At 40.1% G+C, this 26,391-nt stretch overlaps 1 protein-coding gene across 8 annotated transcripts in view; it reads left to right on the forward strand.

The window, feature by feature from the left end:
* The window catches only part of DPP6 (dipeptidyl peptidase like 6), a 563,983-nt gene that overhangs the window by 425,489 nt on the left and 112,103 nt on the right, over positions 1 to 26,391 (forward strand). For 6 of the 8 annotated variants that reach the window (XM_062621474.1, XM_062621476.1, XM_062621473.1 and 3 more), the window contains one exon: positions 15,543 to 15,595. In XM_062621474.1, coding sequence (XP_062477458.1) covers positions 15,543 to 15,595 — 53 coding nt within the window. Of the gene's footprint in view, positions 1 to 15,542; positions 15,596 to 17,701; positions 17,911 to 18,361; positions 18,423 to 18,509; positions 18,675 to 26,391 lie in introns of those variants that run through there. The other 2 variants (XR_009965358.1, XM_062621479.1) reach the window with 2 other exon arrangements.

Consider the following 26,391-nt stretch of genomic DNA (forward strand, 5'->3'; position numbering starts at 1 on the left):
AGTTCAGCTGAGTTTTACTATTTCAGTGAAATGCTTGCAGCTTCTGAATGTTGCAGCCTTTTTTATGACTGTGTCTATGTGCGGTTTTAGTGGGGTGACTTTGGAGATACGGGAATGAAAGTGGGGGCTGCCTTCTTTCTTCTTCTTCTTACGTATTCTTGCGTCCTGCTTTCAGTCATATTATTTCAACAGCCAGGATCAGTAGAGTAAATATCTTGTTTAATAATGTGCTTCTTATCCTATTTGTAGTGATAAGGAGAACAGAAGTGCTCCAGCTACATTTACATAACAAAAGCTAAGACTTTTGTGTCCAGAAGTATTGTATTAACAAGAAAGTACTGAGAACATAGGGGAGGTTAATTTGTGAGTGATAGTTTACTTTGGATTTGAAGCTGAAGCAGCAGCTAATATTTCACAAAATTTACAGACAATCCTTTATTTTAAAAGGAGATGGTTTTAGGGCTTTTTAATTATGAATCTGGTCTACTTAAAATACTCTTTGTGAAAGACTGCCTATCTTTTCTAATCTCAAAACCACCATGAATAAATTCCCTAATCTGCTGTTTTCAGTGCAGGCTGAACTGCAAGACAGACAAAAGAGGATTTTCAAAGGCATCAGAGTAGGTTGATCCAAAACCATTTCTACATTTCCATTTGCTCTTCTGTCAGACCTGGAAGTAGGCATCTCACCCAGGACATCAGCACTTTGTGGTCACCTGGCATTAAGTAATCCAGAGCTGCTAATAAATGCAGTCTGAGCAACTGGGAAATTTTCCTACTGATGAAACTCATTTCAGGTAGAAGCAGCAGTATCCTTGTCAGACATACCAATATGCTGAGGTTTTCTGACATGTGTTGGTATCAGTAATTGGTTCAGCCCAATTAATATTTGATATCTGCAGCAGCACAGAGAGGGAAGTTCGCCACACAACTCTTGAGGGATTTATGGGTTTTCAAAACTCTATTACAGCGCTGTGCAAACACTGTTTTCTCAGATGTCCTCAGTTGTGCCTTTGGTAACAGAGCCCTGTCAGTGCTAAAGCTTTTCTGCTGCACATGCTTACAAAATTAAACATTCTTGCTATGGGAGGGGGGATACCCATTTTAATCGAGTAAACATGTTATCAGGTGGTGGGAATATTTGTTCTGACTGCTCAACAGTCATCACTCTGTCCAATTGCTGTCACATTGTCTGTTTAGAATAGGGATTTCTGGACACAGGCACAGGACGGAGGAGCAATAGTTAGTGACAAGTTTAAGCCTAGAGCTGCCTTTTGAAGGAGGAACTGTGGAAACTAATTTCATATTGGTAACTTTCATGACCAATTTTGGTCTAACACAGGGAAAGAACAGAGGTTAAGCCTATTCTTTATTTTATTTGTTTTGGAGAACCCTCATGGTTCATTTCAAATCTCTATAAACCTCTAGCGGAAAATGTGTTCTTTTATGTAGCCTGAATGGCTCTTTGCTCTTAGCAGCACCCTTCTGCTTTGGCACAGCTCAGTTTAATTACAGGAAAATTTCCAGCTTAAACAAGGAGTTAGAGTGGGCTTAGGCCCTTGAGTGCATGAACTGCAATAGTATTTTGGTAGCTAAATTCCTTGGGCCATGGGGCAGGGGGTTTCTAGTTCAAATTAAGTGTCTGTCATAGTAATTCTGCAAAAAAAAAAAAAAAAGTGGAATGAAATGGCATATCACAAATCTACATACTTTTCCTTTATTTTCCAGTCTTAATAAGGGGAAATAATAGGCACTGAATCTCAGCAAAGAGGAACGGGTAGGTGGAGACTTCTTGTGCCTATTACCCATGCAAAATATATTTTCACCCTTTAAAGGCAAGTGTCCTGGGTTCAGCAGTAGCACTCATTTTTCTCCTTAGTACCTGGTGCGGCGCTGTGGTTTTGACTTTCAGCCTGGGAACAGTGCTGATAACACCGATGTTTTTAGTTACTGCTAAGTCATGTTTACTCTGACCAAGGACTTTTTGAGTCTCATGCTGTCCCAGGGAGGAGGGGAAGCCGGGAGAAAGTAGAGACAGGACACCTGACCCAAACTAACCAAAGAGATATTCCATACCACAGCACATCATGCCCAGTATATAAATCGGGGGCAGTTACCTGGACGGGCTAGATCACTGCTCGGTTGGGCTGGGTATCAGTAGGCAGGTGGTGAGCAGTTTTATTCTCTTCCCTGGTTATTTCCCTTATCATTATTATTATTGGTGGTAGCAGCAGAGGGTTTGTGTTATACCTTAGTTACTGGACTGTTCTTATCTTGACACATGGGAGTTACATTCTTTCGATTCTCCTCCCTATCCCTCTGGGAGCAGGAAAAGAAGGTGGGGGGGGGGGGAGCGAGTGAGCGGCTGCATGGTTCTGGGTTGTCGCCTGGGCTTAAACCACAACAGCCAAGGAAAGTGCTCACGCCAGCATTGTCCTTAGCAGGTACCCTAGGAGTGGAATCATCTCAACTCTGAAGGAACTGCTGGAGATCCTCTTTTTATCGGGTCACTATGGTTACTTGCGGCCTGCAGTTCTTTCCTGGTGGAAACGTAAAATAAAACCACATTTTTATTGGAATAAAAATCCCAATTTTTAAGCTCTGTTACTCCCTGTTACTGAGCGATGTATTCAGCAGGAAGTTGTGTTTCTGAAATGGTGATCTAGATGCATTCATAAAACACGATATGATCTATCTGACTGAACTGGAAAGTGAAGCTCTGCCCAACCGGTCTTCCTGCATCCCCACATTCCAGTTTTGCTAGCGCATACTCCCTCGTGCGTTACCAATGGTTTTAATAAAACTGCACCAAATCTCGATTTCTTACTGAGTCTCCATTCCAGGGAGTGTTGTTTAGTGTGATTCTTGCAACAAAACTTCATGAAACGAAGAGCAGTAAAAAATGAGTATGCTGACTTCAGCTGCTGTGCCACCCCTGAGCTTTAACTATTTTCTCTTAAAAACAAAGGATTAAACTCTTTCTGTTCTTCTAATAATGTAGATAAATGGAGTTAGGACTAAACTTTAAGCATCCTGATTTGAACTGGGAGACTTCAACTCAAACTGCACAGACATGACTGAGTGCAAAATAATATTTCGAGCTAAGTTGGACAGTCTTTCTCATGTAGCAGAGGTCAACAAACTGTATCCTACATTTATTCACAGGCACAGATATACATCAGTAAACTGAAAAGCAAATCCACAGTTCCAGGGAAGACCAGAGTAATATCAAAAGTCAGAAATAATTAACCTGTCATGCAAGAGTACATAGGTGTATTATGTGTCAGCATCAGCTATCAGCAGTCTTCCTCTGTAAATGTTTTCTTTAGCAAATGAGATTTTCATCAGACAGAGAAGGGAAAATAAAAAGACTCAAGGCAAAACACTGTGATACAAAAATAACCAATTTATCTTTGCATGGATAAGATTAGGTTTTTCATTCTACTTCCTTTTCTGAGTGTATAGATGAGCTAACTTGAACAGACAGACTGGTAGAGATGAATGTTCTAACAAAATTCACAAAATATCTTAAAAATAACCTGCAATTTATTTTTGAATAAAGCATGGGTAATATAATTGTAAAGGTCTCCTAGGTAGTCAAAATCAGAGAGTCAACGGTAAAATCACTGCAGTTTTCTTCTTTGCACTCATATGGGAATCCATGTAGTGAAACAGGGGAACTTTCTTTGCATTAAGAGGAATGAAATAAATGTAACTATCGGGGAAAGAAACCCCAAAACTTAATGAAGAACTAGTGCCCTTGGTACATACAGAGGCTTCAGAATTACATTAAAGGTGAATTCCTGTCTTTAGCATAATTTTGCTTCTTAAATTTTTAGGGACAAAAAAAAAATCCCATTTTGTTTTTTTATCTAAAACGGGGATTGTGATAAGTACAGATAGTTGGTTTAGAATTTTAAAGAAATAAATACAGTAAGACTAGGATGCCAAATGGGAAAAGAACTGTTATTTAGTAGGCATTAGAAAGTAAGATCAGAAAGAATTTAATTCTGGTGTCTATGCAGGAACATAGGAAGCAGTCCCAGACTCCAGGAGTTTATAATCTAATTCTTCTGATTTCAGTCTCATTTATTTATTTATAATCACTGAAATAGGCAAAAAAAAGATACATTTAGTGCCCTCTTCTCAAAAATGAGATCTTACTATGTTACTATTCAGAGCACCCCAGTGAAATTCCTACACTCAGAAATGCAAATGTTCTGATACAAATGTTCTCTTTAGCTGAGTTATGTGCCTAAATCCAAGGAGCATGTGGCTCTGTTTATCCTGAACAAGTGTCTTTTATCTTCTTAACTGCCTGCAGAACTCTGTTTTTATCAGGGCTGTGTTAAAACCAACAATTAATGTTCCTTCTTGGGCAGCTAATGACCCAGATTTGAAAATGGAATCTTCTATTCTCTTTTCTTCTATTCTTTGCCCATAAAAAGCTTTTTCTTGAAAAGAGAAAAGAATCATGGGGCTTTAGTCAGGTCTTTAAAAGCATGAGTCCTACGTCGAAGTGTACCTGTACGGTGATGCTGTTGATTTTGGTGCTGTAAAAGGTTGTGGAGCAGGCAAAGAACTTGCTATGTGCTTCTTCCTGTCCCGTTTGCTCTCTTCCCACTTTCTGAAGATATGTCCATCATCACCACAGTCCGTTTCCCCCTTGGAAGGTGTCCACAGCATCAAAGAGATGACACACAAAATGTCCCGCTGTCTCGTATATGATTTCAGTTTATTTTTCCTTATGTCAGAAAATAGAAATGCTACTTCCAGTGAATTAGATCTACATGTACTTTGAGATACAGCTCAGAATCTTCTGATCTCATATAGAACTGGAAAATAAATCTTTCACTGAACAGAGAGAGCATTTTTTACTAAGTCCCTGGCATGTATCTGAATACTTTCATTCTCCTTTCACATCCACTTCAGTGCTCTTAAACTGCTGCTCTCTAATGCTTTTTGAAGGTCCCATCTTTCTTGTCTTGTATTCCTTTCTCTGAGTCTTCAAAGAGCGCCCTGATCTTATGACCATCGTAAAATACTTCAATGACAGGGCTACCTTCTTTGTAGCATTCACCTTTTCAACTGCTGTAGTAGAAAAAGCAATTTTTATATGCTAAGAGTAAATTTTAATAGAAAGAACACATGCTGTGGTTCTGTAGTTGTTAATTTCTGCCACTAAAGTGAATTATTTAAAAGTGAATAAATTAATTAGATGTACTAAGCATTCAGCCCATTTTCATGGCTAGCTTCTCACATAATTGCTACAAAGCTGCACTATTTGCATTGTAAACTTCATAAAAAAGAGGTTTTTAGAATCTTTCCACGTTCAGTCTCTTCAGCTCAAGATTTTTTTTTTTATTATTTAAAGAAGTCATTATCTAATGTTTCATTCAAAGCATAATTAAGCATTGATTTCTCATGCTGTCCTTCAGTATTCAGGCTTGTAACTCCAGCGAAGGTGAGCGTCAGTCAAGTCAATGTAGATGTGAACAATGTAAATTCCCTATCTCCGTCAGCTACCCAGGGCTGCCTTTATAAGCAGTGTACTCCAGGGTGTAAATCTAAGGCCAAACTAGACACTCAAGACTGTTCAGAAGAATCATACCCCAAACAGGCTTTTGGCACCATTGTGGGTCAAGAGGGTGTCACTACATGAGGTTGTAGGTGAAAAAAAGGGTAAATGCCAGTAAAGAATGACTGGGGAGGTCTATGGCAAGGACATCCCTCAAAATAAACAGCCGCAAAGAGAGTGACTCCAAGCTGTGAGAACCTGCAAAAGTATTTTGGGGAAGGATGACTATAAATAAGCTAACTCTAGTCTTCTTTCTGAAGCAGCTTTGGGTTATGGCTGAGAGAGTTGGGATTGTTCAGCCTGGAAAAAAGGAGGCTCAGGGGAGACCTTATAACAGTCTTCCACTATGTAAAGGGGCCTACAAGAAATCTGGAGGACTTTTTACAAGGGCATGTAGGGATATGACAGGGGGTTTTAAACCGAAACAAATGGTTTTAAACTTAAAGAGGGGAGATTTAGAATAGATATTAGGAAGAAATTATTTACTATGAGGGTGGCGAGGCAGTGCAACAGACTGTTCAGAGAAGCTGTGTCTGCCTTGGAGTGTTCAAGGTGAGGTTGGATAGGGCTTTGAGCAACCTGGTCTAGCGGAAGGTGTCCCTGCCCGTGGTGGGAGGTTGGAATTGAATGATCTTTAAGGTCCCTTCCCACTCTAACCATTCTATGATTCTACGAGACTGTCTGAACCAGGATAGAGAGTAAGTGGACTTCCGGTCTGACATAATACAGATGTTACTATGACCACAGATATTCTGAGAGAATCACAGTTGAGGGGGGTGGTGGTGGGTGTATGTATGCCTGTGAATGGATTTTAAGGTTTTCTGTGTTTCCTGGGTTTGGTCTAATTGTAGTCTTCTTCTAAAAATATTATTTGGTCCCATGCTACTTTTGTACTCTTATTAGGTAATAATGTTTCTCTTTTACTACTTTTCCTTTGATATATTGTTTGGTATGTTAGAATCACAACATTAACTGTGTACTAGATAATTTAATTCTCATTTCTAAGTTTCTGAACAGAACTATAAAACAGGCAAGTGCAGCACTTGGAGAATTTCCATCCAGTCTTGCACTATGCCTGCTGCAGAGTGGGTCAGGAACCTGGGAGTTTATACCTTGCGATGTGAATACCGATAACAGTTTAAAAACAAGATCAACAACAAAATGAGCTCATTATTCATAACACTCATAATTCTTAGTAACCTGATTATAGATGCTTCCCAATAACCTGAGCAAGTCCACAAAGGCTGTTGCAAAAATCCTAGTGAGTGCTTTGTAGCTACCATTTTATTTCCCAATTTAAAATGGAGCAGTCGTCCTTTAAGCCAGTGACTGCAAGCGCTTGATGGTGCCAGTGGAGCGCTGTGTGGGACAGGTGGCTCGGGAGCAAAAAGAGGCTTTTGTAATTGCTTGGCAGGGCAGAGCTGTATGAGGGTGCAGCAGCAGTTGGCAGATTGGATTAACGGTCTCCTAGGGGTGAGATCTGGCACACAAGCTGTGTGTTAATACCTGTAGCCTAAGTCGCTTCTGGAGCTACATTTGTAACAATAAGAGCATCCACTTTGCCTCTACCATGTCACAAAGCCATAAATCCTAAAGCTGGCCTTTAAATTCCCTTTGGCATCGTCAGCAGTATAAGGCTCTCAAACATGTAATTTGGAAACAAATCTTTTAATAAAGAATTATTATCATGAAACAACTGAGGTAGATAATCAAGTTTGTGGAACATGAAGTAACAGCATTATCTTACAAAACTTCAGTCCCACTATTACTGTTGTGAATGTTGCTGTCACTATTTATTTATGGTTATCTTGCAAACTAGTGAAGATGCTATTTGCAAAGAAGTAACTCCTTGGCTTTGCTGGTTCAGAGACCTTTGGTTTGGTGGCTGGAAAATCAGCTTCTAATCCAGCACTCCCACAGCATGTTTGTGGGAGAGATTTACATATTAACTGTGTGTGTTGCCTGCAGCCATGACCCTACTACAATCGGCTTGAGCCTGAGTTACAAATGCTTCTAAATGCAAGTCCTTAAGGCATGAATGTGCTGTCCCTTCCTGATGTCATCTTGGTGTGAGATTGTTGTTGCCCCAAGGAAGCCTCTCCAGTGTGGGTCGCAGGACATTCACAGTGCCACGTGAGGGGAGAGCTGTTCTGATTGTCCTCTATGCACCAAGGACAAGCTTATAGAGAAAGGCTCTTTCAGGTTCCTAGTGCAATGATTTAATTTTGAGTCTTAGAGCTTGATTTGTTTAAAGATTTGAAAAACAGAACCACGCAAAGACTTTTCCTGATACTGCCTCTTGCATTCTTCTACATTTCATCCCTTATATGTAGCGTTTTATTCCGTTCTTCCAAATTGATTGCTAAAATTTGTTCCTGGTTCTGGAGCTACCTAACCACTGATCCTTGATTTCCTATGACATTGGGTAGCAGTGGGGCAGCTCCTTTTTCACAACTGTGTTGGCTGGGCTGAGGTGATGACGGGTCTCTCTGAGACACTGACTGCTTGGTGTTGGCTGTGTCATTTCATTCATTTCACAGGAGGGGATTGTCCCCTCCTCTTTCCAAGAAAAATGGTTTCCTCCCATAAGTCAACTCTAATACATGCCTTCCCTGTGTATATAGCTTATTCCTTTTGATGAAACATTATTTTAGGTTAGTTCCTCTGGAATACAGAGACAATTACAACAAAGGCAACAAGTTGCCAAATGCCCTGTATGTCGATTGGTACAGAGACCCCTTCTTCTTACCTCCTTTCCTGCTCAAGGTCCTTTTTCCCCCATCTCTGTCCTTTCCTGACTGTCCTGAGGTGGCACACCACTCTCAGTGTGCACTTTCTATGGCAGCGACTACATTACACATGTGCCTGATGAGCTGAATACAGTGCAGTGGATGAGAGCATCACAAATCAGGTATTCGATAACAGCTGTGGGTTATTTGGCTGCCAACTGAACCAAGGCACAGGAAATGCTCACTGATAGCATTTATTATGGTTTTCCTAATCTATTAGAGGGACAAAGAGAAATAGCCAGTGTTCCTTGGAGGGCTATAGAAAAAGGTTGGCACACAGGATGAGACTGTATTACTTGGGAAGTGATGAAGTATAAAGGGATAATTCAACGTAGAGACAAAAAAGAATTTGCTGTCTCAGAGGAAAACAAAATAGGTCAGTATCACAATGAATTTGAAAGGTGAGAATGTTGAGAAGACCTCAAATTATATGGCTTTATTGATTCATTTACTTCTTGCAAGCAATTGAGCTTCACTGAATGTAGGGTACAAAATACCAGTATGGATTTTGGTGTGTTTTTTTGGTTTGCTTGGGTTTTTATTTTATTTTATTACACTGATACAAAAGGAATAGTTTTTTGAGAAAACTTAATTCCAGGCTGATTACTATGGAGTGTCCATTAGCAATAAAATGGTGGTAATACTTTGGTAAAATAGTTGGGCTGGGGAGAATACCACTGACCAGTCTGTCTCCACTGTTAGAAAACAGTGAAAAGGCCACTACCTAACTGCCCATGAACCATGCCTCAGCCAGAGATAATCCATTGTACTTCAAATCGCAAATACATGGGAGAATGAAGGATGAGAAATTGAACAAAATATTACCAAGAATTTAGTGGTCAGTTACAGGAATGGATTTTCCATTCTTTCAGAGTGCCAGTGTAACACACAATGGGAACAGAAGGGTTCAAGTTACAGACCCTTAGTTCAGTTTTCAGATTGTATGGCCCCAATGAAACCAATGCTATCATAAAGAATTTTGATCAAGGCAAATGATGTTGACTCATTAATTAAAAATTTAGTCTTTAATGTTGACTTTCATAAAAAATACAGAAAGTTCCGCAAAGAGGTACAGTGAGATGCTTTAATTCTCCACATGATACCATGCAGAAGTATGGCAGTGAGATATGAGGGGCTGGACTAGATGACCTTTGAAGGTCTCTTCCAACCCATGCTATTCTATGGTTCTATGATATTTTTGGTCAGACAATATTTTTTTTTTCTCTACTGGAAGATTTGTGCAAATGACATAGTTACCCTGTGAAGATAACACAGTATTTGCTTGCTGGTGACTGACCAATAGGAGAATCAATATGACATTGTGATAGTGACTTGGGTCATCCTTTACTGTGCACCGGAGAAGGAAAAGTTTGCTTTTACAATTTTCATTCTGAACCCGATTTTCACTCTGAACCTGATTTTCACTCTCCTTCATGTCATCATTAGATAGCAGGGTACCAAATACATGAGCTGTTTGCCAATGCAGAGCAGCAGCCTTCCTGCATTCTGCTTTATTCTCTTTTCCCTCTTAATTTGTCAACTTCAGAGCTTGGTTAAATATCATGGATATTAAAGGCCAAATGGAAAATCATCTTTTACCTGCGTATTTTGTATCACCGCATGAGTTACCGTTTAAGGGTGCTAGGACCATTTTGAAAGGTGGACTATGTAATTATTTCAAATATTTGGGATTATTCAACCGATTTGACATTCATATGTGCATTTTGGGATTTGTCTGCTCATAGCACAAGTAGGAAAACAGGATACTAATTTACTTCCAGCAAATGTCATTTTAGAAATTCTCTGTGGGAAACCCTTTTAATGGATCTGGCAGTTCACGTTCCACCAGCCACTTGTGCTGTATTTTTACTGTAAAGACAGTTTAGGTCTGCTAAGAATCCTGAGGGGATGTATTATTTGGAGTTATATTTTATTGTTACAAAATAAAAAGTGATTCCTTTCACCCAGGTAACTACTGAGAACTTTATGAGTAATTACATTTAAATATATTTGTGCTATTTTCAGACTTAACCAACCGTTGTAGTTTTATTTCTGATAACTATTTAGAGGGTTCATTTTAATGTGGGGGTACTGGTATGACTTTGGGGGTGAAACATGTGGTTCCTGAAAAAGAAGACATTAAATACTACAGATTTTGTATTAAGCCTTGCAAACTGCTTTGTAAGACAGCTTGCACCTGCGCTTACTCTGCCCTGTACCTCTTCTCTTCCAAACTCTAAATTTTATGGGATTTTTTTGTGAGTTTTTCTAGACAATTCTTTAATGTAAATAACAGTATTGCATGAGGACTAGGTGGCTCTGTGGAGTCATTTAGAAAATGGATAGTTTATTCCTGTGTTTATTGAGTAAATAATAATCATGATATCATGGCAACCAGTCCACCTGGGTTTAACCTCAGGTTCATGAACTGTTTAATATGCTGAATGGTAGGACCCTAAATGATCTGTTTTAATAGAACAGCCTGTTAGAAGATGAGAGGTCTTCGCTGATTTGGGGAGTCTTCTTCTAAGGGTTTTTTCACCCTTCTTTGCTTGTAAACCTTCTTAAAAGAAAGTCTGGATGTGCCTCTTGTTTGTATTGATTCAGCAACATGTCATACAAACATAAAAGAAAGCCTTTCAATTAAATGCTGGTTACTACTGGTACTAGCATGGTATCAGCCCACAAAGTGTGACAGACCAGCACAGAAGATGGAAGTGTAAACTAAACTCTTCCTTTTTTCCTGTTGCTAGTGAAGAATCCTCAGTGGGTAGTGTAGTCTTTCATGCCAGCCAAAATATACTGAAAACACATTTCACAATCTCCTTCTGAAAATTCCTTCATTTACATCTAAATCCTTTTCCTAATCCCTTGAGTTGCACAGGCAGTGTCAAATTGAAAATAATGGTGACAATTTCAAACTTTTAACAAGAAGTTAATGAAGGTGAATGCTTTTCATATTCAGCTTGTGTCTGTGTGACAAATCAGGTGAAATGTAGGGAGATAACCAGGATTCCATTTGTCTTTTTGAACTCATGTCAAGTAGGGAGCCTATAAGGATGCTGGGGAGAGACACTTCATTAGGGACTGTAGCGATAGGACAGGGAGTAATGGGTTAAAACATAAACAGGGGAAGTTTTGATTGGTTATAAGGAAGAAGTTCTTTACTGTAAGGGTGGTGAGGCACTGGAAGGGGTTGCCCAGGGAAGTTGTGAATGCTCCATCACAAGGCCAGGTTGGACAGAGCCTTGAGTGACATGATTTAGTGTGAGGTGTCCCTGCCCATGGCAGGGGGGTTGGAACTTGATGATCTTAAGGTCCTTTCCAACCCTAACTATTCTATGATTCTAAGTATTTGTGCAGCTGCTTTGGGGCAAGAACAAGAGCAATGGATTCTAAGTTAAAGTATTTGAATAGTCACAATGAATAAATGAGTCCAAATCCATTCTATTCTTAAATAACATATATTTTCTATGTAAGTAAGCCCTGCTGGACTAGGACCTGTACCCTTGGAGATGAAGCAAGCGCTTCAAGGAGATGCTGCTCTACCATCCACAGCATACTTTGCTCTGCAGCAATGTGGCAAACATTGCCTCTTTGTTTCTGTAACTTGCAGGAACCAGAGTTTACTTTTTATTTTGGAATCTGGAGGCAGGGAAAGTTATATGTTCTTTTCTTCTGCTATACCTGCTGTGGTGTTTGCATTTCCACTGTCATCTGGTCAGGTCAGTGGCTTCACAACAAAATGTTGTCATATATAATCAGTCCTGTATTTTTCTGAATTTTGGAAAGATAATTGCCTTTCAAAGACTTAAGTGGAAACAGATACATCTGTCTCTTAACCCCTTTATGATTCCAGTGTAGACACACACATGTTGCAGGAGATAATGTAGATTGAAAGTAAGCAAGATCTGTGCTGTGACCTGGGATGAGAAGCCCAGTGGGAGAGTGTTTCTGACATGGTGGGTTTAGTATAATGACTTTTACAGCATTCATTGGTCACAGCTGGCATGGGAGCTTTTATGACCCAATTTTGGTAATACCTAGAACCCTTCAGAGCAGTCCCAAGTGTGTACTAACTTTTGTTGTATGTCTTGGCATACAGGGTCTACAGAGCACAAGAGCTGCCAAAATCTCTGCTGCTTTCAAATATGCTTCTCTGCTGACAGGAGCTGTGTGCTTCTGGGATCCAGCCCAAAATCAGGGCTAAGTGTATCAAATCAGTACAATGGCTTTTGCCACACCCCTTGGATAGAGGAGAACGTGGAGAGTTAATACAGTTATTTTTGTTACCTAAGCGTCTGAAACATTGGAGGTTAAATGAAATGAATACTGACTTTTAAGCACTGTCCAGTGGCTGAAGCTTAGCTATAAATTTCAAATGAGTGCTCATATAATTCCTTCACTTTTCCCTGGTGTGGGGTTTTCCTCGTAAGTGAATAGCCTAATTAAGCTAGACCCCGGCAGAAATTTTAGTTGAGATATAAAGCAGACAGCATCATCATCATTATCTCAAAAAGTTAAAATAACTTCATTTGGTTTGCAGCCAAATGTTTCCTCTTGCAGTAAGAGGAAAGCAGCCATCTAATTTCCCAAAAAGACGTTAAGTGATATTTCTCTTGGATTCCTGTCTGCTTGGGAGGTTTGCGCACAATGTGTTTTCCAAACAGGTTTAAAATAGGGATTAGAAGGACTTTGGAGCTGCATGTGCTCTTGTCCTTAAGAGCTATAATAATAACAAATGTCTGATCCTGAAATCTTTGATCATACAAGTAGTTGTTTACGTGAACAAACCTACTGACTTTAAGGATTCATTTGAGAAAGGATTGCTGCTGTGAATGAACTCTGCCAGCTTCAAGCGTTTGAAGACTATATGCTACAGACACAGCTGATGTGAGATATTTTAGAGTCTGGCCAAAGACCCAAGAGGATGAAAGATGATGTTCAGAAAATAAAGAAGTTCTTTGAAAGCACCGTAACTTTTGTTTTCCCCACTGCTAAACTGTCTTGGCAAACACAAAGTTTTATCTCAGTCTCCACTAATGGCTCTAAGACAGCTCTAAAGTCTAGCATGGCTAGTCCGTATGGGACTCTGTACTTTCAAGCAGGGACAACACAGATGCCCTGCTCAAACCTTCCATGGCTGTTTCTTCTCCATCCAGCCTGCCACACTTCTCTATTTTCCCCTGAAGGGATCTGCTCATACTCATTCTGGGGGCTGGCTTCTGCCTCTGATAGCTGGTAACAGAGCATGGCTTATTACCTTGAACTGCAGTCCTTGCCTCTGATCACAATTTGTATGTCTACATCATTTTCTACGTTCTACTACCAGGGTATTTGAAAACAAAAGTTGCTCAATATTTAATATTTATAATTAGTTTTTTCAGCTCTATAGACAAATTTAGTCTTCTGGTGCATTTTATTTAAGGAATTTTGGCAGGTTTAGAACTTCACCAAAGCTGGAATAAAATCTAAGCAACAACATACATCAGCCAAGTCTCTGATATCAGCATTATAAAATTAAAGAGCTCTTTGGTCTGATTGGATGTAGATGAGATAATGGTAATTTAATTGACATTATCTGAAAAAAGTGCATCTAAAAAGGACACCTGTACTATGATAAATGCTAGTGTGCAGTGACTTCATTTGTGTTCCTAGACCTTCCCTGATACCAATACAGTACAGGATCACCTTGCTGGAGGGGTCTTTATGTATCTGAAAGCCTAAAAGGAGATACGATTTCAGGTTATAACCTGATGATGTCCTTGTAATGAAGGGAGTGAATTGCACAGAGGAAGAAGGAAATCCAATGCTTTGACCTCTCTGCTCTTGTGGTAGCCTTTTTTTCATGGGGTTTATGCAGCAATGTAAGGATTTAATGTTCAGATTCAAATTATAACAGAAGTTTGGAGTAATATCTACATCTACAATGATGTGCCTTGTGTTTTCCTGTCTCTCTACAGAGTGCTCAAAATATGTAAGCCTGCTACAGACAGCACTATGCAGGTTTACCCTGAAGAGGCACAGGTAGTAAGTCATGCTTACTTGTCTGTGATGCACATCCCAATGTGCTTGGGATGGCCACTGCTGAGGTAGCAGCACTATCCAGGACATCTCATGATTTCTTGGCATAAATTAAAAAAAAAATAATTGTGCAAAACAGAGGTACCTATGAAAAAGAATTTTGATCATACAAGCTTGATTGGTGAAACAAGTGTTCAAGAAGCTCCTCCTTCTTCCTCTGGGAACAGGATGCTTTATGAGAGCTATTGCAGAGCAAGTGGCTGAAAGAGTTAAGTGGAAGTCAGATGACACTTTTTTTATTTAGTAGCATACAGTAAGAAGACAGAATTGCAAAAGTGAGTGACTCTACAAATGTGTATAAAGTCATTCATATTTGACCTTTCACACTAGTGTCCTCGCTTGTGTTGCTCAGCACTGCTCAACTGGGGCAACAACAGATTGCTGTTAGCGATTGTGTGTCATTAACAGAAAGTCACCAACTCTTAAACTGTTGACCTTAACTCTGGTATATATTGTGTACTACTTAGAAAATAAGTAATAAACTCTCCCTTCTGAGATGAACTGATGACAAGCTCTTCCCGAAGGCCTAGAGTGTAAATTGGCATGAAGATGCAACTTAGAATGTCAATCAAACAAACGTGAGGTCAGCTTTACTCCCTAAGTCAATAAGGTTTTGTTTGCTGACTGACAAGAGTCCTACAACCCTCTCTGAGATCACCCAGCATAATTCCCTGTTTTATTTGTGTGGGTATAAAGCAACAAAATATATATTCTACCCCTGTTGTGTCTTGTTATGATGACGGAGAATGTCTCCAGCTGACCAAGGTGTCCTCATTAATGATTGTTCTATATTTAGCCCTTGCAGAGACCATGTGCCCCCAGTTTAATCAAAGACCTGGTAGTCATGGTAACGACACAGAGCATCTGGATGTATACGATTTGCCAAACACTGTAATACAGTACAAGATTAAAAGAACACACAACAGCGCTAGGTGAATTAATGTATTGCTCCTTTCTACTTCTGAATTTGTAGTGTTTATAAGAGGTCCCTAGCCAAATGCTAGACTGTTTTTGCAGAAAAAGAACCCTATTAACACAGGTGACAATTACTAATCTCCTGTTTTGTTTTGTTTTTTAATTTCATTTTGCAGGTGTATCAACATTCATATACGGCATATTATGTCCTCAGCAAAATACCTCATGGGTAAGCAATTTTTCAATGTCTACATTTTAAAACTCAACCATTAAGAATTCTGCAAAATAATGTGTATTGTGACAAATGGTTTTCCATGACAGCCGTTTGCAATGGTCTGGCATTCAGCTGCAGCATCCACTGAGCTGTGTGTCATACAAAAGATGACATAGTCTGGAAACAGAAGTACTCAGCTTCCCCAGAGGGTCAGACTATATGAATTTCATATTCCAGTTTTCAAGTTTTTGGCTAGAACATAGATGTGTTGACATCTGGCTGAGAGCTGCAGTTGGCCCCTCACCAGAGCACTGTCTGAGAACCTATCCAGGGTTGTTTAGTCACTTATATTTGGTCAGAATTGAGTCATTGCCCTTCATTTGTGTCTCTTGGCATATTCCCTTGATACAAATTCTCTCTCTCTTGCATCCCATCTGAAGGCAGATAGACCAGTAGTCTGTTCCCAGGTTCCCAATGCTGCTTAGATACATTCACTCACAATTTTACTGAAGCTACGAGTCTTCAGGTTTGTAGTTTACCTTTTCAGAGAGTGTGAGGTAAGTGCAGACAAATAGGAATGGCACACAGGCTTTGCACAGCATTTCTAAACTTAATGAAAACATATCACTTTACCTAAAGCATTGTACCATAGAAGGTTATGTATCATTACAAGTAATAAACTTCCATCATGCAGTGCATTTTCATTTAGGCCCCATTCACTGGAGGTCCTGAGGTGGGCTCAGTGTTTAACACAGGCATCAGTTAGCTTGAGGGGATCCTTCTGTAGCTTTGATTAATTGCAGTTTAAGTTCCCCTTTCTCAGCTTTGTGGTGCTTCAGGTTACCCGTGGCTCCAACTCTATCACCCTGCAGCTCATTTCTATGCATTATGGCTAAACAGGTAGTAATGTTTTGGATTCTTGCAATAACTGACAAAACCTGCAAAATTAAAAACAACATCTGCTTGGTTTATATACAGAGTGATCATAGGATCACCAAGTAACTCATGCTGGAAAAGGTCTTCCAAGTTCCAACCTCCCACTTAAAGCAGATTACTCAAAGTTTTATCCAGCTTGATTTTGAAAACCTGGAGGGATGGGGACTGCACTGCTGGGAAACCAGTCCCACTGCCTGACTGTCCTCATGGGGAGAAAATATCTCCTTGTATCCCTTCTGAACCTTCCCTCTCAGTTTATATCCACTCTCTCCCACTCATACTACTGTATTAAACAAACTATTGTGTCTCTGATTTAGGAAAGCACTGGAGCAGGTCCTAAAGTCCTGTTAATTTCTGCATCCATAGGCCAGGTGCCTACCCCCGAGAGAAGGCAGGATCTTGGCCATGCCTGTATGCTGTTTCCCACTGCTTTTTGTAGGCAGCTCCCGCTATGCTTGTGTACAGTGGATCAGCAGCCTTCCACTGGGTGGTCCTCAGGGGACCTCACTCTTTAACCCAAGAATGATGTTAGTCAGACATTGCAACACCTACATCCAATCCAATTTCCTTGGCACAGTAACTAGTGGGTTTAACAATAGAGAAGTACAGATTCAATAGCAAGACACAAACACATCTCTCAGTACTTTTTCACCATGAAAATACTAGTTACATTCAGGTGTTCCTCAAAGATTTGTCCCACACACTTACCCACTCACACCAAAAAAAAACCCAAAAAAAAACCCAACCCAAAACCAGAAAAAAAAAACAAAAACAGAGAAAAAAAAAAAAAAAGAAGAAAAAACCAAAACCAGACAACAAAGCTGAAATAACTTTCTTTGGCTTCTATCTCGCAACAGAGAAACAGCACTTTGTGAAAAAAGTCTGTACTAGAGAGACATACATGTTTCAAAGTCTATGAGCCCAGGAGCCTGTGAAGCCTGCTTCCCTACAGCTTGTGTCTTGTGATTGACTCGCCACAAAAAATCATGAGCTCGAGGTTAAATTGTTTCCATGTACAGCTGAAACATAGGAATTAGGAGGATTCTCACCGTCATCCATGTCAAATCTGGTGTCCCAGTGTCTCATGCCCCAGGCTGCTTCAGTCTCTTTCCTTTTTCCTTCCCTGCCTCAATGTGGTCTTTGGTTTTTCTTTCCATTTTTTTTTTTTTTTTTTTTTCCCTCCAGGAACTGACTGGATTTATTTAGGTTTTGAAAACTCCATCTTTCTGGCAATATATCTGAAATTAGCCTGTGGGCTGAAACGGTGTTGAGCAACAGGATGAACTCACAGCATGAGCACATAAGCTTTGTATCTGCAATAAACCGGGCTAAGAACAAAAGCATTTGACTGGCAACACAGTTCTATTCCAGAAAAAATAAAGGTGGAAAAAATGGAAGTATCATGCATAGTAGTATTAAAACTGCTAAAAATTAGCAATACTGTCGTCCAGGCAGTTTGCTACTACTGCATGATCTTTCTTCATCCCTAACAACCAGCTTCTTGTTCCCTCGGCTTCAACTGCATTGCACACTCAGCTGTGTTTCAGCTTGGTCTCCAAGCTGGTTGAGTAGTGGTGCAGGCAGTTGGAGGGGTGGATGTGTCAGAGAAGAAATATCCAGTATAACAGGAAGATTTGGAAAGTGAGAGGGTGCTAGAAGGCACACAGGTGTTTCAGGCATCAGTGTCCCTACAGCATGATGTAGTGATGGCTCAGGCAACCACAGGCTGGAGGAGGGTTGGAAGGATTGCACTTTCTGTGTTGCTACAGGTATGATACACGCTGAAAGTGCTTTTACAGGCATTGAAAACCATATTGTAGAGCAATAATTGCATTGATCTTCCAGGTGATCATTGTATGTGCAAGGGGTAGAAGGGGTGGCACATTGCCATTTCCCTGGAACATGGGTAGGTAACAGGTGATGAAATACATCAACTGAAAGTAGAGCCTCTGTTGGATGAACAGGTAATCTGTTCAGCATGTATTTAACATAGGAATATTGCTCTGATGGATTTGTGTGGATGAAGATTGTTGAGAGCAGGACCAGGCACACCAACACAGCACAAAGTTCAGTTCAGTTTGATGTTGTCAAACATCACAACAAAATTTGCAACCTTTAGGCAGCACCCTTGGCCTCTACCTGACTGTAACACGAGTGACAAAAGCTTTTGGCACTGACCAACAACCATTTTGCCATTTCTACAGACTCCTTTAATGCGTTAGTCCTCTTCTGCAAGTAGGCGCCAGGTTTTATGCCCTGTTGGTATGTGCCAGTGGCACGTTAGCCTGTCTCTAAATGAACAGCCGAGGTAGTGACTGCTGCTGAACACACTTGCTACCCTCCACAATATCCCTCCTGCTCATTAGATGCTCCTGGAACCAGGCTGTGGTAGCGTGGCTTTCCCTGTGCTCTCTCTACGCTGTTCCTCATCCTCAGCTGCGATCTGCCTCATCAGGAAGGACAGACAGTTTACACTTTGTACACGCTCATGCCCTTGCTACACCCCTGCTGAGGCTAACTAATAAGGAAGCCAATTAATCTAATCTGTGGCATCACTTTTAACTAAAGTGACATTAATTTGCCAGCATAAATTGCTTTTTAAAGAGAAATTTTTAATTGTTTTTGCTGTGTTCTGCAGACTCTCCAGATTCAGGCTGTGTCTGAAGTCAAAAGGGGCTAATACCAGTATTTTCCAGATTTTATTCTAAGCTTTCCATAAGTTTGACAAGTCAATTTTGGCACATCCTTAGCATGTATCTTCACAAATGGAATTTCATACAGAGTGCAGGACTGCAACATTTTTTTCCATGAAAGCTGTTATGGATGTTAATTCCCCAATAAAAAGCAGCAGCACAATTTGGCTCTCTGCAGGACAACTAATATAAACCAATGACATAGACTCAATGGCTCTTATTTAAAAATTAAGATAAACCTGAAGTAGAAGAAAGAGTAAATATCCCTGCAGAGATATTTACTCCACAGGTTTAAGATATCTTTTTGTTTTTTACTCCAGCCTCCTCACAGCATCTTGGAAACTCAGGGTAGAAACCCCTACTGGTTTTGCCACATTTACCTTCTGTTTTCAATATCCCGTGGTTTTCAGTTTTCACAGGGGAGCCAGCTAGAATCCACAGTTCTCATTTTCCTGGGCTGAGGTGTGTAGGGAGGTTATGTTCGGTTCAGCTTTCCTGCCTGAAATCCATTTTTATTCCGCTGTTCACCCAAAATTGAGATGCTGGCTCCGGCTGCCATCTAGTGGAACAAGCCTCTGGGCTTGCTGCTCATGTTCCCTGGTACCCTCCATACGTTCCCATCTGCTTTCCTCTGAACGGTGCTCAGATGTGTCTGCCGGTAACTGCTTACAGCTGTTTGCATTATAAATATTTTTGCAGTCCTCCTCTCATAACCCCACAGTTGCACTTGCCACATGGTAATTGCCAGCTACTTGTAATTTATAGCTGCTACGGTAGCATCTGCGGGTCTGGATGTGGGAACAGGGAGCTCTTACACACGGCGCTGGGAAAAGGCGAAACACAAATACCATATACAGTTATTTCCTAATATTATTTTTCTTAGCTTTGGAAAACAAAAATTTAGCAATACAATATAGGCAACAACCTACTTATGAAATCCAGCCACCAAAAATCATTTTATTCTTTTATGGGTTTTAATAATGTTGCTCCTACTGAGTCTAATACGGATTATCTTGGTCATTCACAACCTTCACTGAACTAATAAAATAAGTTCAGGGGCTTTATGGTCAGGCCATGGCCGAACATACTGTTCCCCTAATCCTCAGCAGTATTAAAGTCATTTCACACCAGTGTGTTCTTCTGGACCACTAGTTTGATCTGGCACTGCAAGTCCTAAGCAAGAGCTACTTTTGGATGAGTACCCAAGGAGCCTTTAACTTTTTGCTGTGGCCAGCAGAAATGTTACACATTTTCTCAGTTCTCTGTCAGGTATGCATTCTCCGAATTAAAACCCAGCATAGAACATATATTTCCTCAGACCTCCTAGTACTCATCCAGTCCTGCCTGAACTGTATCCCTCTAAGCAGAGCTAAGTGGCAGGGATTAGTGCGAACCCCTGTGTATAAGCTCTCAGCACGGTGTTAGCACATCCAGCTGGGGCATGTCAATGGGAGATTCTAAATATAGGGATCACGAGAAAGTTATTCCCATTCCTCACTGATTTTGTGTATGGGAGTGAGGGAATTGTACACACTTATGCCTAAGCAGAATCCATATTTCTTACCAAATGTATATGGTGTAATCAGAGGAACATGAGATCGCAAAACCAATCGTGGAGCTGAGGTCAGTTCTTCCTGCTTACACTGCTGAGGGTCTGTAAAATGCTGCACACATCCCCCACACTGAACTCCCAGTGACTTCAAGAGAAGTTCCATGAGCAGAGTGAGTGCAAAATATGCATTGGAGATCCACAGAAGTGATAACAGGAGGAGGGACTGAACCTGTGCTTCACTGTGAGTAGGTTTTCAAAGTGATGTCTGTAGATCTCTCTGCAGAGCTCTCACTGATGTTCCTGTACAAGCTACTGGCAGGAAAGAGGTAAAGTTAATTAAATAAATCTTAATCAGATTTGTGCATACCCTATCATAAGATATTTTGAAAGACAAGGTTTTCCTTCCAAATGCCCAAATTTCTATGTTCACAGTGAAAGGAGAATGTTTCATTGTTTAAAATCATGGTTAAGCTTCAGGGAACTGCCTTAGCTGCAGACATCTGTCCATTTGACCAAGGCTATTCTACTGTATTTTGTTCTGGCCTGTTATGCACCTTTTCTGTAGCATTAAAGAAATTTCTTGTGCCTCAGTGTCCCCATCTGCAAAGCAAGGAGAGAAACATTGCTTACCTGACAGAAGTGATGTGTGATAATTACTGCAGAGAGTGCTGTACAATTTAACTTTTTAACATTTATAAACTTGTACTAGCGTCCACGTTTTATCTTAAGAAGAAAAAGTACTGTAATTAATAGAGTCTGTTTTCAGCTAATTAAATTTTACTTAAAGGAGCTGAATATTTTCCTTCCACAATGCTATAAGGAGGTTGAAATAAACCCTTATAAAAAAGATATGTAAAAACAAATAACAATGCGAAATTTTTTAAAGTAGAAATATTCATTCTACAATTTTTGAAGAATCTGTTACTGCTACTTTTCTCTCCTCCCTCTAACCATTATCATTCCATAGTTTTTATTGTCTTTTCAAGATAGCTTATATAGTTAATTAAGACGCCTCTGATTTGCAGTGTGGTGGCTTTTATGCCAGACTAGATATAACACCATCCTGATAATGTGACATGCTGTTTCAGTTGTATTTTGACAACAGAAAAATGACCCTTGAAATAGTTAAACTTGACAGCTTGATGGTGGAGCCTGACCTTAAATCCTCTGAAGTGGGTAGGGATCTTTCAGTTTTTACTGACATTTGGCTCAAACCCTGATGGAGCCGTTGGACTTCTTGCTTTTTATAATCATCTGAATTAAACACTCTTTAAATCACTGGAACAGTGGTTAAATCACATACCAGCTTATTGCTTAGGAATACATTTTGTACCTCTTTAAAAAGAGTGAGCCAGCATTTTATTAAGCAAAGCTGTTATTTGAGCAGCACTCACTTCCAAGCAGTGGCAGGTTGAAAGCAGCTCAGCCTCAGAAAGCAGTTCAGGCAGGACTCTTGGCTGTGCTGGTGGGAAGAAATCCACTTTAGCAGCTCAACAACATACCATTTCCTGAGGGGATTTACCATTTGCTCACCCATGTTGGTCACTGTATAGCAGTTTTCATGTAAATGTTCCTTTTCTGTGTAGGCAAAGCAGCCCTTACCACATGCTTCTCTCTTTCAGAATCAGTTGTGATGTGGGTGGACATCTTAGAAACCATGCATAGCAATAATAACAACGAATAGTCCCCTGATGGGAGGACTTGATATTAAGGATTAGAGCAATGACTGCTGAGACTAAAAGAACTAAAAAAGATCTTGGTAATTAATAGTTAGATGCAGATGTTAGCATTTTTGCAGAGAAAAGCCCAGCAACCAACCTCCTTATGTTACAGAAAAGGTCAAGAGCTTATGGCTCATCAGGAAGAAAAAAAAAAAGGGGGTTGAAGCAAACTCTTCCTTGGTGTTAGTCTGAGGGGGCACCCTGAAATGGAGGCAGGGCTGTTATTGAATAAAATGTGTTTCATTGGTGAGCAGTTTATCTGGATTTGGAAATGTCTGTGTGTCTCAGTGCAAATGAACCTCCTCCAGTCCCCAGGTTGTGGTCAGCCTCCAAAGCATACCTCAGGGTACATGCACATCCCAACGCTAACCACCACCAAAACTTGGCATGTTGGCATGGATTTTCTTTTGTATTTATACTTAGCAAGGTTGAACTGGTTCCCTTTCCCAGAAAAGGGAAAAAAGGTGGATGAAAGAGAATGTGTAAATTGATGGTGCAGACCACTGAACAGTCAACTAACCACAGCCCCTACAATTGCTGTTTCTATGCATCACCTTCCCAGAAATGAAATAGTCCTGTGTGTGGATTTTCATAGTGGGGACTGGGACTTCTTTGGTTTTTTTTGTCCTAATATTCAAGGTTCTGTGAGGGGGTCCAGTAAATTAGGAACAAGAAACATGCGTTTCCCCAGGGGGGCTGCTTTCGCTCTGCTGCTGTCAGGCTGTGGAGACACCCTGCAGCCTGGGCCTTGATTATTTGTTGCCATAGTTGGGTGATAAACTCTTTCAGCCTACTTAAACTCTCAGTGCGGTATTGTTTGATTACACAGCACAAAGAATGTGCGCTGCGTGTTGCTGCATGTGGGAACCTGGGAAAAAGCCAGTTTTGAAGACCAAAACCTGCAAAATTATGGGCAGTTCCTCGCTGCCATGGAGTTTAAAATAGGCATCCTGCCCCCTAAGGGAATTCAGAACATATGGGGTGAAATTCAGGAAATGCAAGAAAAGACCATTGGCTGAAGAAAGGATGACTTATTCAGGGCTTTCCTTGATACCATAAACACTGAGAAAGTCTCTTTATGGCAAAGGTGACAAAATCCCAGGCTGATAGCCCAGACTGTGTCACACCAGCCCTGATGTCTCTTCACCCATTACCCTAATCCTCAATTTATTGAATGCTCCATTATGAATTTAAGGAGATAAGACAGGAATAGAAAAGCTTATTTTCCATGTCACACATGAGAAGGAGATAGAGGAATGAAAGGACATTTTGTATGTAGAGTTGTGAAGGCAAAAGTTACACCCCACTTCAAATGGGAGCATTTCTCTTGCACATGTAAGGTTTATACATGTCTGTTATCATAGAATTGCAGAATAGTTAGGGCTGGAAAGGACCTTAAGATCATCTAGTTCCAACCCCCCTGCCATGGGCAGGGACACCTCACACTAAACCATGTCACCTAAGGCTCTGTCCAACCTGGCCTTGAACACCACCAGGGATGAAGCAATCACAGCTTCCCTGGGCAACCCATTCCAGTGCCTCACCACCCTTACAGTAGAGACCTTCTTCCTTATATCCAATCTAAACTTCCCCTGTTTAAGTTTTAACCCATTGCCCCTTGTCCTATCACTACAGTCCGTAATGGTCGCTCCCCAGCATCCTTATAGGCCCCCTCATGAGGCAGAACTGTAGGGCTAGAGTGATATTTTGGTCCTTTAAATAAGGAGAGTATTTTGCAGTCCACTTTTGAAATTTATCTGAAATCAGGCTAGTTGTGGTATTGCTTGAAAGTGATCATATCACTGTTGATAAGAAATTGAAATAATGAGTCTATTAAGTATATGCCTTGTTTATTTTAACTGATGACGACCTGGTCTGTATGGGGAGAGGCTGTTTAGAAGAATAGTGTGTTTCAATATTCCTGAGAACCTATGCACAAGACTTCAAGATCTCCTTATCCTGTTGATATGAGAAGAAATAAGATTTGCTCAAAGACTCTTAAAAGATGTGGAGAATACTGAGTCATTCTGGTTTTGTCTGAAACGCAGTAACACAAACTATTAGATGAGTCTAGAGAACAAACCCAAGAATCAATCTCTTGGCCTAATTCAAAGCGTTACCCAGCATCCAGTGAAGTCATATCGTAACGAGGCACTTCCGCTGGCTCTGGTAGTAGTAGATCACAGCTGTATCTCATTTTATGTGCTAATAAACCCATATTGCTCTCTGCAGGCATCACATCACAGTGATATATTTTTATCATGGTTTGGAAGACAAGGTCAGATGGATAGGAAATGCTAAGGTTTCATCACAAACATCCTTTCCTGGAGACTCATAGAGTTGTTCTGAATGACCATATACATTCATCCCGTGCTCATCATTTTTGAGATCTTTGAGTTTGTCCTTAAACATCTGTGTTTACTGGCTTGTTTGTCCTCAACCTGTATTTTTTTTTTTACCGGTATTTTGAATCTTTGCCTAGCTGTAATTCTGAGTAGCCTTGACAGCATTAAAACATTTAGATTTTCATTTTTCCATGCCTCTGTTATAGATAAATAGAGTTGAAATCCTGATAAAATCCAGTGCCTTTCTTTATGCCTTGTGTAGCTCTGAGATCAGAGCTGGCTGAGAAACTTTCTATAGAGTAAGAGAAAATTACATGAGTGAAAGAAAATTACTTTTAAGCAGTTGTGTTTATCACCTGAATGCTATCACATCTCATTGTCTCTTTAGGGGGCAAAATATGACTCCAGGAACAAAAGTTCTTTTTAAAAATGTAATAAAAATTCACTCTGTCATCTATGATTTAGAGGGGTCACATGAGAAACATGATAATGTCATCATTTTTAAAGTAATGCTACTAGTTTCTAAGGACCGTTTCCACTGTTTGCTTACTCAGGGAAACCTAGAGATTTGGATCAATGGGCCTCAGTCCTCCAGCCTGCATTACCATGACACCTAGCTGTATACCAGTCTCTGATGCTTTTTAAAAATCAGGTTTTGTAGATCTTCTCTAGAAAGGCAAGCCTGTGCCATCTTTTCACATAATCCCTAACAGAATTTGGTAGCTTCTTCTCTGACAAGTGATTGATTTTACAGTAGCAAGATTTTGCAAGCCCAGTACCAAATATTATGTTGATGGATGCTTTACAGATGCAGGTAGACTATAATCAAAAAGACCTCTGAGCTCACATTGTTGGCTTGAATCTGACTGGATTGCCAAATTACAAACAAATGTTTTAGATTTCTTTGCTTTTTGTCTTTTATGTTTTACATTCATAGAATTAATTCATCTTGGACAAGATGGCTGGTGAGCTCAGCAGTTTTTAAGAACAGCTGAATGATCTGATGTGTATCTGTAGTTGTAATTAATAAATTCAAATTGCTTTCATTACCTCCTTCTACTTTTGTTCTGTGAAAAGTTCTGTAAGGAGAATATGTGCATGTGTGCAGATGTGCATTAAACAGTGAATAGCAGATGAGCCTAGATGAATGGGAGAGCCTTCCCCATCTATTTAAGTACTTTTATTACAATTCCAGGAGGATTCTTTTAGTTGCATCTTCTGACAGTCTGCTTTCTCCATTTTCTGTTCTGGCAAGTCTTTGATTCCCATTTGTATTATGTTTTATTCTATCTCACTGCAAGTCTCTGCAGGGCTGAGTATCTCCTGGGAAGCAATTTTCTTAATGGTACCTGTCTGCTCTTCTCCTTGGTGAATACTGAAGTAAACAAGTCATTTAATTGTTTAACAATGCCTTTTTGCTTCCCAAAAGATGGCATTCTTATTTCTTGGAAAATTTTTCCCTCTTTCTATGAGTCCTTATCTATGGTTCTTTATACCTTTATGAACACGTTTTGCATGCTTTTATTTTTTTTATTTCTTTTTATCTCTAAAAGTGTACTTTTTT

The sequence above is a fragment of the Pezoporus occidentalis genome, unplaced genomic scaffold (assembly GCF_034315485.1).
Source record: "Pezoporus occidentalis ecotype Australia unplaced genomic scaffold, CSIRO_AGI_Poc_V1 ctg23, whole genome shotgun sequence".
NCBI classification, from domain to species: Eukaryota; Metazoa; Chordata; class Aves; order Psittaciformes; family Psittacidae; genus Pezoporus; species Pezoporus occidentalis.